The sequence below is a fragment of the Phyllopteryx taeniolatus genome, chromosome 15 (assembly GCF_024500385.1).
Source record: "Phyllopteryx taeniolatus isolate TA_2022b chromosome 15, UOR_Ptae_1.2, whole genome shotgun sequence".
Taxonomy (NCBI): Eukaryota; Metazoa; Chordata; class Actinopteri; order Syngnathiformes; family Syngnathidae; genus Phyllopteryx; species Phyllopteryx taeniolatus.
Window position 1 is genome coordinate 5,814,591 of NC_084516.1, and position 12,463 is coordinate 5,827,053.

Below are 12,463 nucleotides of genomic sequence, written 5' to 3' on the forward strand. Positions count from 1 at the left end.
AAGTTTTTTTTAATGACATTTCTATTCATTTCAATGGGAAAAGGTGATTTGAAAAGTGTTTTGAGTTATGCGTGTGGTCACAGAACAAGTTAAACTCATATGTCAAGGCACCACTGTACTTATACTTCCCCTAGTCATGGCTTTGGCAGTATCTTGTGGAATCTAAGAGTGTTTCAGGGCATAACGAGCATAAAAAATCGGCAATAGGTACGTGTTTTTTCTGGGGATAGGTTCCTGAGTTTCCGTTTCCGTTTCCTGAGCTGAAATAGCTGGATCCACACAGTGACAACACACACTGATAGATAAGTTTAACGATGTTCCACTGAGCTGTTGTTACATATTCCACTGGTTATGATGCTGTTGCGTTTAGTCTTGGATTGGTGAAACTATTGTGAGCCAAAGTAGACATGGGCACCACCACGACAGTATCTACCCTCTCTTGCTGACTCTCAATCCAAAATCTTACACAGCTCCTGTTAAATTTGTGATTGTGTGTGTAGGTGGAACTTCCGACTTGTGCCTTTCACGGCCAGAAGTTTGGTTGAGCGGACAACTACTGTAGTTTGGTGTTTTTTTCTGTTACGGCCGACAGTAACCGTTTGTTGCCACCTCTTTTGTGTATTTCACCAGATGGAAGATGGCCAGACGCTGTTTGACTACAACGTGGGTCTCAACGACATCGTCCAGCTGCTGATTCGCTCCCAAACGGACCCTCCGGACAGCCCCGTGGCCAAGGACCCTCCCAGCGTGGCGTGCACCTCCACCCCCACCCCGGCCTCCGCTGTCCCTCGGGCCGAAAGCCCCGACCGCCCCGCTCCCGTCTCCCCCGCTGCTATGGAAACGTCTACCGATAAATACAATGACTGCAGCGACACAGCCGAGACTGCCAATGAGACCAAGCCGGACGCCATCGCCCCCAGTAACTCAGCAAGCACCAAAAATGGCTTCAAGCCCTCTAGTCCAACACGAGATACCCAACCGACGACATCCAGAAAGAACACACTGGTGGACCCGGAAATTGGGATTTACAAAGTAAGTCTGAGACTGGCCCGTTTTATTTGTTGTGCATGAATCTCGCAGCGTAAACCTTGTAAATATGAAGCCCACTGGGAATTACAGTATATACAGGGGGTCCTCGGTTCACGATGGAATCCCATTCCCACAGCAGTGACGTAATCCGAATTTGTATGCACTACACAAGTGAAAATGTAAGGTTCACTAATTTACAATTGATTAAAAAAAACTCCAATAATTTGATAACTAAAAAAGTCAAGGAAAATCTCTGCCTCAAAGCTTCATAGTGATCACTTTTTCCACACGGAATGATGTTACTTCAGACACTTAATAAGCACATTCGTACACGGGCTTTTACAGCCTCAATTGACGCCCGAGTATTTAACACGCAGACTGGGTAACGGTTAGTAATTAACCTGAACTCTACACTATCGTTCCCGCGTCACTCACACCTTTTAAAGCCACACACACTCAAATTACAGCTATTGTCGTGTGGAACGTGACAATGGCGACCCCAATAACAATAAAACCTGCCACACCTGCACATTGTGTTGTCAATAAATGTAAAATACATTTTTATCTGCCTACTTGATTAAACGGTCAAATAATTGATTCTAAGAATATTCGATAGCTGCAGCTCTATTTTTACAGAATACTTAATGTAATCTGATTTGACGTGGTAAATAAGAGGCACAGTCGCTGATGGACTTTTCAGCCGTTTATTGAACGCGGGCAGAACAGTAAAGCATAAACACAATGAGCGAACACTCGCAGGAATTGCTGTCGACCACAGCACACGCCCAGACACTTACACGCATACTCGCTGATCACATTTGATTACAACGAAACACATTTTCGTCACAGTTGCAAGACGTAATGGCATAATTGGCATTATCAAGTAGTGGTACTCTGTATTGGCTAGTACTCAAATATAAGTACTTGTACTCGTACTCCATCTGAAAAAAGTGATATCAATTCATTCCTAATTTCAATACATTTCAAAGGGGAAAATTATTCAATATACAGAGATTTCTTGAGGTACAAGTGACCCAGCTTAAACGTTTTTCAAAATACAAGCCACCATTCGGATTTAAAACATTTGATTTAAAACAAGCAAATGGATTAGCCTTTAGTCCGCTTGCTTAATGCTATTGCTAACACAGGATAGGAACGGCAGATATAATTTATATTTGAACACAAATTCCAAATATTTGAACACAAATGCACCAACACATTAAGACATTCAATATACCAGTACTCACAGTCATATATTCTTTATCTTCTGCAAGGAGCTGTCTACACTGTACAGATGTCCATGTGCTGTATATTTGTCTGTCTTATACTGCCCCCAGGTGCTCAAGGTGGGCAGCAACACAATGGCCATTCAATTAATGCAGCGTGACAAAAACACATTTTTAAATTCCATTTAAATGTTATTACTGTAAGTTTTAATGAAGTACCCGTATTATACAGTGCTATTTTTCTTAAACATTTTAAAACAAAATTTTGTGAGGCTGGAATAGATTAATGGCATTTTCAGTCCTTTTAATAGGAAAAGATGATTTGAGATCCGAGTGATTTAAGTTATAAACGTGGTCACGGAATGGATTAAACGCGTTTCTAAAGTCATAACTGTATAAGTAAATTGAGTTAGGAGCTTGGTCAAGGCTTAATGCTACCCGTTTTTGCCCTTCAGATTAACGAACTGGTAGACTGCAGGGACGTGAGCGTGGGTGCCTGGTTCGAGGCCTGCGTGGAGAATGTGACCCGTGCTCCTAAAGGACCCGTCAAGGCCAAGGTGGGGCGGCCCCCCAAAAGGACTAACGGAAAGCTGGAAGGCGAGCAGGGGCAGCAGCTCCTCGGCCCGGGCCAATGCACGGACACTGTGAGGAATAACGTGTTAAACTCTGAGAGCAACGGACCCTCCACATCGCAGACGGACTCCATTGAAGAGGACGTCGTCTATCACATTAAATATGAGGAGTAAGTGCTGTCTCATCATGCTGGAATGTAGTAGCTGCAGTGTGTCTGTTTACTCAACTTCAGATGAGAGAGGCATTTATTAGTGGGGTTAAGTCAAAATGAGTCTCTAACATGGTTTGTTTGACATCAATGTGGTTTGTCAATTGTATGCAATAGCCTTTGAAAGGCAAAAGCATACAAAACAAGCTGATCTGAATTTGTTGTCATTGTGATGTACATAAGCTACTCATTATTCAAGTACCCACCCACCCACTCAACTCAAATTTGCGTGACGCCGCGTCGTGACAGCCATACGCCGTCAATAATATGCCGCGTTACTCACAACATAATGTTCGGACCATAAAATGATCGTCACTGTTCACTGCACCCAGAACAATTGATAACTCCTGGTACCAAGACCGGGACCATACGAAAAAAGAGAAGAGCAAATTGGCGAATCTGGTAAGTAGTACTTGTTTACAACTTTCGGTTGTAGCCGACTTTACTGTGAACCAAGCTAGCAATATCAATAGCCACACATTATACACACTCACTCACTCACACTCTTTCTCTCTGTCTCTCCGTCACACACACACACACACACACACGCTCTCTATCAAGAAATATGAGAAATGGTGTCGGTATCTACCAGGGGAAGCCCCTCCCTGTCTCCGGAATGAAGTGAATACACGTTCGGTGTGTGTACATTACTCCCGCGGTCATACTCCATATTCAAATTAAGGAGAACAGCAATCCAATCAGACCAAAACATATTTACATATCGAATATTATGAGAATTCCGCCGTCACATCTGTATGGCGTTTACGACGAACTAGAATAGCTTGAAAAAGGTCGTCCTGGGCATTTCCAACCCAAATTATCTTGCAAACCCGATAAAAGGAGATCAAAGATTATTTAAAAAAACAAACAAAAAGATGTTCGGTGGGACCTTTTAAAAAAAATCGACTCTTCGAAATGGCAAGGCAGCACGGTGACCTTGAGGCTACTTCTGAGGTTCGGGGTCTGAATCTCGGCTCTGGCCTTCCTGTGTGGAGTTAGCATTTTTTCTCATCCCTGCGTGGGTTTCTGCAGGTACTCAGGCTTCCTCCCACATTCCAAAAAACATGCATGTTGGCTTCATTGAAGACTGGCGACCAGTCTGGGGCATACCCTGCTTCTCTTGCCAAAAGTCATTTTAGGTTAATTGAAGACTCTAAATTGTCCATAGGTTTAAATGTGAGTGTTGATGATTTGTCTACAGTATATAGAGTATGTCCTTGCGATTGACTGGCGACAGCTTATTTGAAGACACTAAATCGTCCATTGGTGTGCATGTGGGTGTGAATGCTTGTTGTATGTGACCTGTGATTGGCTGGTGACCATTCCAGGATGTACCCTGCTTTTCTTTCTATATGTCAATTTACTTAATGGAAGGATGTGGTTGAAGCCAATTAGACTGGGCCATCGCCCAAAAATGACAGTTGGTGACTCACACCCGTACATTGAGGGATTGGATATATAGAGGCCCTGAACAGCGAGCCTGTATAGGCATTTGATGCTGCACATACAGCATATTGTAGTTTATCACATTTATTAAACCATAAAAAGATAAGCGTAATAGTAAAGGAAGAAGCGGGTGGGCACAGAAAGAGGATGTGGGCGAGAGTAAAAGCAAGAGTGTGGATATTTTAAAAGAGGCTCGCTCACTTCCATTCATTTGAACGTAACTGGTGCGGTACGTACCGCTTGTGTACATTTTGCCCACAAGCTACACCTTTTCATTCACAGGTACATTATAAATCATAAATAGAATTATTAAGTATTGTTGTAAAACACAATATATGTATACTTTTAATGTGTTTTTATGGCTGGGGGTGGCACGGCGGCCATTCTGTGTCTCGCTCGCTTAAAACCCGGAAGTGTATTTTTAGCATGAGTGAAAGCTTATGTGCATTTTATTGTGTAACCTTGCCAAAACCTGCACACTGCGCGAGAGTTCAGTCGGATTCGGCCGCATCGACGGTGTGCAGCCGGCTTAAACTTTCCATAGGTGTGAAGGAGAGTATGAATGATTGTTTGTCAACTGTATGTCCTGTGATTGGCTGGTAACCAGTCCATGGTGTACTCCGCTTCTCTCGCCAAAAGCCATCTTAGGTTCTTTGAACGGAAGTCGGCCTTAACTGATTATTTGAGTGAGGTGTTTATTTTCATTTTTTTCCCCCGATTTATTAGCGGAACATCTGGAATTTGACAAAATACAACATGCGCTACGGGATTGGGAGTGTTGTTGCTGTGCGTGCTTGCGAGATAATGGGCTTGTGTTCCTCCTCCGTGGCATACAGTATGTCATGCAAGGTGTTGCAACAGCGTGAAATAAGGTTCCCCTCCGACTGATTGCAAGCGCACGGCGATAAAAATGCATGCGCGCTTCAGCAACGGCGGCCCGCAAATTGGACACGTATCCGGCGTGTACCTCTCCCTCTTTTTTTTTTTTTTTTTTTTTTTATCCCCTCAAATTAATTCTGGAAGCTGGCGTTTCCATAGTAACCCCCGCGTTCTCGGGAGCATTACTTTTTTTCCACCACTCCTCCAGCTTTTGTCTGTAATTGCTGCGAAAGCGTCGTCGTTAAGACATGGCCGCCTTGGTGTGGCCTGCGCTGTGAATATTTTTGTGTGCGCCATAGCGTTTGAATTGAATCGGCGTTTTGAATGTGCACTTTTGGTTGCTAACGCCATTTGAATGTGTATTTTAAATAGATAATTGAAAATCAAAAAACAAAAAGTGGTGTTTAATATAATGCTCTCTAAAAAAATGTTTTCAATTGCCGTTATTTTTAGTTTAAACTGTAAATATACCACAAACTATGATCTAAAACACTTCATTATGTTAAACTCATTTTACAGCATTACCCTTGAAAATAAATGGCTTACATATGATTGGATTTTGACAAAATGCACTGGAAATACATGTGCATTGCGGTGAAGACTCTCCATAACTTCCACTATAACAACCCAGGTTAAACCTAGTTCGTCCCCAATACAAAAATCTTACTCTCAGCCATGGCATATCACTTCAGCATACATCCTTGACACCAATTACTACCTTTCCCAATTGACGGTGCTTTGGTGCCATCTTGTGGCATCCTCAGGGCATTATAGATAGAGAAGAATAACCGCGAACAATTTTTCAGCGAATAACTGTGGATAGTTTTAACAGAAAAAAATCGTGAATTTGTGAATAGCGGACAGTGAATAGGTGCTCGCAAATACACCTTGATATCAAAGTCGTTCCTGTTGTCTGTTTTTCCATTTTGTATTTTTTGATTTGAGTGTTCAATTGAAATATGGAAAATCAGGCAATTTTTGGCTTTCTTGTTGGATTAGATGTGTTGTTTTCGTCATTCGCAACAACACGACTGTGATCTCACTGCAGGGAAAATCCAGTGCTGCGAAATGCGTTTGTTTTTCTGCCAAATGTCCTTTGCTCAATGTATTTGATTGATTGAGAGGCCGAGGAGGGACGAGACCAAGGACAAAAAAGGTCCCCGGGCTAGTATTAAACCACAGAAAGGTGTCATCCCATTTCCTGTGCTTACAGGAGGTCCCAATCATAAGCTTTCCGTTGGCCTTTTATTGAAATCGTCTGCTTTTTGTCAGCAGTTTTCTTCTATCTTCTCGAGAGCGGGAGGGTGGGCAAGGTTTTTCCTCACGCTCGCCTTCCGACTCCCACACACACATTCTCCCCTGTAAACACCTGCTTGGATGCATGGTCTTGAAAATAGAAAAGCAGCTGCACAAGACGAGCCGCCATGTTATTTTTTATTTTTTTATTTTTATTTTTTTTAGGAGCAGGGCATTTCTGCGGAATGTAATTTATCTAGCGAAGTGTTGATATGCATGGAGGACTCTATTGCCGTCTAGGGGGAGATTTGTTTCACTTGAGACTCACAACTGCACAGTGGACCTTAAATGTGGACAAAAATGGAATTGTACGCAATACATTACATGTCATCTTTATAACATTTTGTTTATCTTAACTCATTCACCGACACGGACGTTAATATTTGTTAAATGGAATTCAACGGCGTACAGCCGCCACCGACTATATTGGTCAAGTACGTTGTTTAACGGGTAGGCGTGAAATGGGGGTCTGGCCCAGCTTGTCCGTGAAAGTCTAGCGTCTACATAACTAATGACAAACAGATTCCAGTAGATAGCAATGTTGCATAGCTTTGGATTTGAGATCAGCACAGCTTTTGGGTTGAAGAGAAAGATAAGGAGGTTAACCTCGGTGTGTCACATCTCATTTAGAGGGGAGAGAAATGCCAACACGTTGGATGTCGGACAAGTTTAGGCACCTCACACTCAAACTGAGTATGGATATGTATGATATAAACAGAGTGTGTGTCGCAGTAGAGAGAAGAAAGTGCATGTTGCTATTGTGAGGAAAAATGACACAGATCATGATTGGAGTGAATGAGGCACTCGTCAAAAAGCCGCTGACGTTCAACTCGAGGCAAGTGGTGAGTCAGCGTCACTCACGACGTGTTTATTAATTGAATATCTCTAAATAAATGATTATTTTGTCATCGAAAGACAGTTTCCCGGTCTTATTTTTGTTGTTTTATAGTTTGAGGTGTCACAAAAGCAAAAAATATCAGTGTCACTCACTGTTCCGCTTGACATGTTTCCTCTTAAACTTCAACTAGGAGTGGCAATAATAATTTTTTGAAGAATTGTTGACCATTGAGCGCTGCTTTTTGTGAGTGAGTTGAGTTCCCTGCCACCATACAGCCCTCATACCTCAATTTTTTTTAACACAAGTCAAAGCAAAAGATCTTGGCTCATATCTCAAAAAAACTTGCGTCACTCATATCTCAAGGCACCGCTGTACTTCCTTGACACCAAGATGCCTGCACATAAGAACAGCAAATTGGTGAGTTTTTCAGCAAATAACAGGAGATGGGTTGTCCCAAAAAATCTGCAAATATGTTCATTTATAATAGCCAAGACTATGCAGTAAAATATGCAGCATGCAACGTCTTTATTTGAATTGTTCATCTTTTCCAGACATTCAGGCTATTTTATGTTGTATGCTTTCGGCATAAACACATTTAAAGTGTGTGGGTGGGGTAAAAGCATACAAAAAGAATTATTTTTATATGATCTCTCTATATTGCACATTTTACCTATTGCGGTCGGTTCTGGAACGTATCCCCCCACAAAAACGGGGGTTCACCGTATCCTGGTATTTTAGGGGTCTCGGACATGACCCCTCTGAAACCCACACAGTAGTGCCCCTCACATAGTTAAAAACGTTTTTTGGCCCTGACATCGATTAAACGTGAAGTTGGGTGAACATGTCGATCATAACAGGATACATGAAAAACACTCAAGGACACATTCGCGAAATTGAATGGAAAGTCGGCAATTTTGGTTTAAAGCGCCACTGACAAGGGTTCTTCTCCTCCGGCAGCTACCCCGAGAATGGTCTGGTGGAGATGCGAGCGGTAGATGTGCGGCCACGCGCTCGGACCCTGCTGTGCTGGGACCAACTTATGATGGGCATGCACGTGTTGGTCAACTACAACATGGAGATGCCGGAGGAGCGCGGCTTCTGGTTCGACGCGGAGATTCAGACAATCAATCAGGCCTCCCGCACCAACAAGGAGCTCCGAGTCAAGATTCTCCTGGGGTGAGGATCTCAAGCAACACCCCTTCTTTCGCTCTGACCCTATTTGCTAACCTTCTCATTGTTTTGTGCGTCTCTCACCCTCCTTCAGGGGTCCTGGCGACGTAATTGGGGATTGCAAAATTCACTTCCTGGATGAAATCTACCAGGTGGAGAAACCTGGAGCTCCGGCGCTGTCGGCTGCTGATGGACAATTCAAACGTATGCAGCGTAATGCCGCATTGACAACAGAATATGAACTTTCAGCTAGAATGTGGCCCCCCCCCCCCCCCCAAAAATCTAAGCTATTATTATTGAAGAAGAACAACACGACATCAACTACGGCAAGTTGAAGTGATCAAATGCTAGCTGAGTTCAGGAGATTAGGGATAGGCAATTGGCTACCACAGGTGGAAATGTATTGGTTTTGTATTATCTTGAGGGCTTGAGCCCCCTTGGGATTGCTGGTTTGTTATTATTGCCTCAACATACACCAAAACTCGCCAGTTGTTGCAAACAGCAAGATTGATTGCTGTCATTAATATCATGACTGGACGCATAAAAACATCTCAAGGACAATTGAATGAGAATCAGCAGCCATTTTGGGTGAATTCCAGGGCTCGAACTACGGCAATTGGAAGCAGGTATCCTAGACAAACGGGCGACGAAAACACAAAATTGTCTACCATAACAGGATACACGAAAAAGTGACAAGGACCTATGCCCGAAATGTAACAGGAAGTCATCCATTTTGGTATGAAGCAGCGGTTTTGGCAATTTGCCCAAATTATCCCCAATCAGAAGCAGGTATCCTTGACAGATGAGCAATGTTAAATTGGTGATCATTTTGAGAATTGACCATGAAAAAAGGTCTGCGAGTGCACGTTCTACGCCGCTTGCAACTTTCATTTTAAATTAAGTTTCGATTCACTGGGGCCCGAAATTAAGTGGCTGCCTCCAGATTTTATGCAGGAAAAAACCTGCTAACTCCTGTCTTGTCCCTTGTCGGCTTTAGGGAAGAGCGGGCCGGAGTGCAAACACTGCAAGGCCGACCCGGACGCCGAGTGCCGCTTCTGCTCGTGCTGCGTGTGCGGCGGCAAGCAGGACGCTCACATGCAGCTGCTCTGCGACGAGTGCAACATGGCCTTCCACATTTACTGCCTCAACCCGCCACTGGCCACTATCCCAGATGATGAGGACTGGTGAGATGTTTCTGCCAGACGTCTTGTCGTCTATGGGTTACATCAGTTTTAAATATGTCATTGATAGACGTGTGTCATAAAAAGGAATAGGCTCACGCTGTGATTTTTCATCCCATGTGCCTTGAGTGCCAAACCAGAGTGTGGGTGTGCTGTTACAAAGGCAGGAAGACCCCCACCCTCATCGTTTCTATTTATAGCTCTCCCTGTTTTGTAACAACTACAGTCTGACGTTGACACGTAACCTCTTCCCCTATGTTGCCGCCAGGTACTGTCCGACCTGCAAGAATGACACTAGCGAAGTGGTCAAAGCCGGGGAGAAGCTCAAGGCCAGCAAGAAGAGGGCTAAAATGCCCTCGGCCACCACAGAGAGTCAACGGGACTGGGGCAAGGTGAGTGGAAAGTCAAAACGAGTTAAATGAAAGCTGCGAGCAGAGATGAACGGGCCCTCGCTCCCCCATTGACTTGGCAAATCCTCGAAATGATCAGTGGAATTCTAAAAGACTAAATGCAAATGTATTGCACTTCAAAGTTCAATACAAGTTCACTGCACTGGCTTAAAAATAAAGTTCAAGCCACTGAAATATACTTTGAGAATTGATTTCAGTTTTCTGGGATATCGATTGGGACTCACTTGGATGAATTCCCTATTAAGAGTTTGTCAAAGTTTGAGCCCTGGAATTCGCTCAAAATGGCCACTGCAGACAAAAATGGCCGACTTCTTGTTCAATTTCAAGCATGGGTCCTTGAGACTTTTTGTGCGCCCCTTTAAAATTTGATGTGCGTCCCAGAAAATTTGATGTTGATCGGTAAAACTGGTATCAGTGGGCTTCCCAATGAGCGCAAATAAGTGTTTTTTTTGGGGGGGGGGGGCATTTACTCTCGTTACTTTATATTATTAGTAATATTATCAAGGGCTCGCAAATAGTGGGTCGTTGGACTCTTATTTTCCGCCGTTTTCTGGCCGTAACAAGAACAATGGCGCTGAGCGTGATCGAGACACTTTCCTGGACGTGTCATGGGAAAAATACCTTGTTTCTTTCTTCTGTGGAATATTCCCTGTCTGTGGGCTAATTTAAAACAGCTCAGCTTATGTGTGTTATGTGGGCACATTTAACAGCCTATGACTTCATTACGTGCATTCTCCCAAATTCTAGCTTCTTTTAGATAAAAAAAAAAAAAAAAAAAAAAAAACACACACACACACTTTTTTTGCTTTATGAAACCGCTTCATTAAACTTGCCATTGGCGTGACAGTTTAAAGGAGGCGTTTTTTTTTTCTCTTTTTCACAATTTAAAGTTTTCCCAGCTGTCTTAATAAAATCTCTCTGACATTCTTCCGTCAAAATACACAGAACAATTACAGTACGCTTAACCTCCACTTGTTACACCCTAGTTTTGCAGGGGTGGTTCTGTCTTGTGCAAATGTAGAACAAGGCTTTCCCAAATGAGGAAAAGCAGTGTAGAAAATGGATCGATGGAAGGATGGATAGTAAAGAAAATGAATGATATTGGTATAAAACAAAATTGATGGTACGGAATAGGTATAGAATGTGGATGCATTGTATAGTTATAGAAAATGGATGGTAAATAGGATATAGAAAATTGGATGGGAAAGGTGTAGAAAATTCATAGTACAGAAAATTGATGGATGGAAGGTATCGGTAGAGAAAATGGGACGATGGCATAAGGTAGGTGTAGAAAATGAATGGATGACTGTAGGTGTAGAAAATGGAAGGATGGATGAGTCTTGATCAAGAAGTCTGTCCCAATACTTTTGTCCATGTAACGTAGTTTAATTATATATATTTTTTTGGGGGGGTGCTTTTTTGTTTATGGTCTTTTGGTGTTCTTTCAGGGCATGGCTTGTGTGGGACGTACTAAGGAGTGCACAATTGTTCCCTCCAACCACTACGGACCCATTCCCGGCGTTCCTGTCGGAACCACATGGAAATTCCGAGTTCAGGTTGGCTGCCATCTTGTTGCTAGGTGTAGACAGCTTACGACACATTTAATTTTCGTCCGCCGCTACCCGCAGGTGAGCGAAGCGGGCGTTCACAGGCCGCACGTCGGCGGCATCCACGGTCGCAGCAACGATGGCTCCTACTCGCTGGTGCTGGCTGGGGGCTTTGAGGACGAAGTGGTGGGTCACGTGGCATTTAATGTTAGATTTCCACTGTTGGTCCAAGTGCATACTTCCCATTTAATGCCTATTCCTGATTTTTGGGGGGGACTTTTTTATCAGAATTTCATCCGCATTTCATCCGGATTTGGAAGATGCCTGATTCTGATTTGAAGATAATTGATATCTGCGTTTTTTGTTTTTTTTCTAAACGCTGCCATGACATATATCATATATCCCATTTGGGCCACTTGACACCAAGAAATTCAAATTTTGTCACTTGAATCATGCAGTGTAAATCTAGCCTATATGAGGAGTTCCATACTGGTCATCTCTGGTTGATTTTCTCACATAATACTGCATATGTGACCTGCTTTAGGACCGGGGTGACGAGTTCACGTACACGGGCAGCGGAGGCCGGGATCTCTCGGGAAACAAACGCATCGGCGAGCACTCGTTCGACCAGACGTTAACCCACATGAACAGGTCAAGTTT

At 43.2% G+C, this 12,463-nt stretch overlaps 1 protein-coding gene across 2 annotated transcripts in view; it reads left to right on the plus strand.

Annotated features, from left to right (window-relative positions):
- The window catches only part of LOC133490003 (E3 ubiquitin-protein ligase UHRF2-like), a 37,884-nt gene that overhangs the window by 13,538 nt on the left and 11,883 nt on the right, over positions 1-12,463 (plus strand). For both annotated transcript variants that reach the window (XM_061799443.1, XM_061799442.1), the window contains exons 2-10: positions 631-1,032; positions 2,711-2,997; positions 8,453-8,671; positions 8,760-8,869; positions 9,663-9,849; positions 10,115-10,238; positions 11,705-11,812; positions 11,885-11,989; positions 12,348-12,454. In XM_061799443.1, coding sequence (XP_061655427.1) covers positions 631-1,032; positions 2,711-2,997; positions 8,453-8,671; positions 8,760-8,869; positions 9,663-9,849; positions 10,115-10,238; positions 11,705-11,812; positions 11,885-11,989; positions 12,348-12,454 — 1,649 coding nt within the window. The remainder of the gene's footprint in view (positions 1-630; positions 1,033-2,710; positions 2,998-8,452; positions 8,672-8,759; positions 8,870-9,662; positions 9,850-10,114; positions 10,239-11,704; positions 11,813-11,884; positions 11,990-12,347; positions 12,455-12,463) is intronic.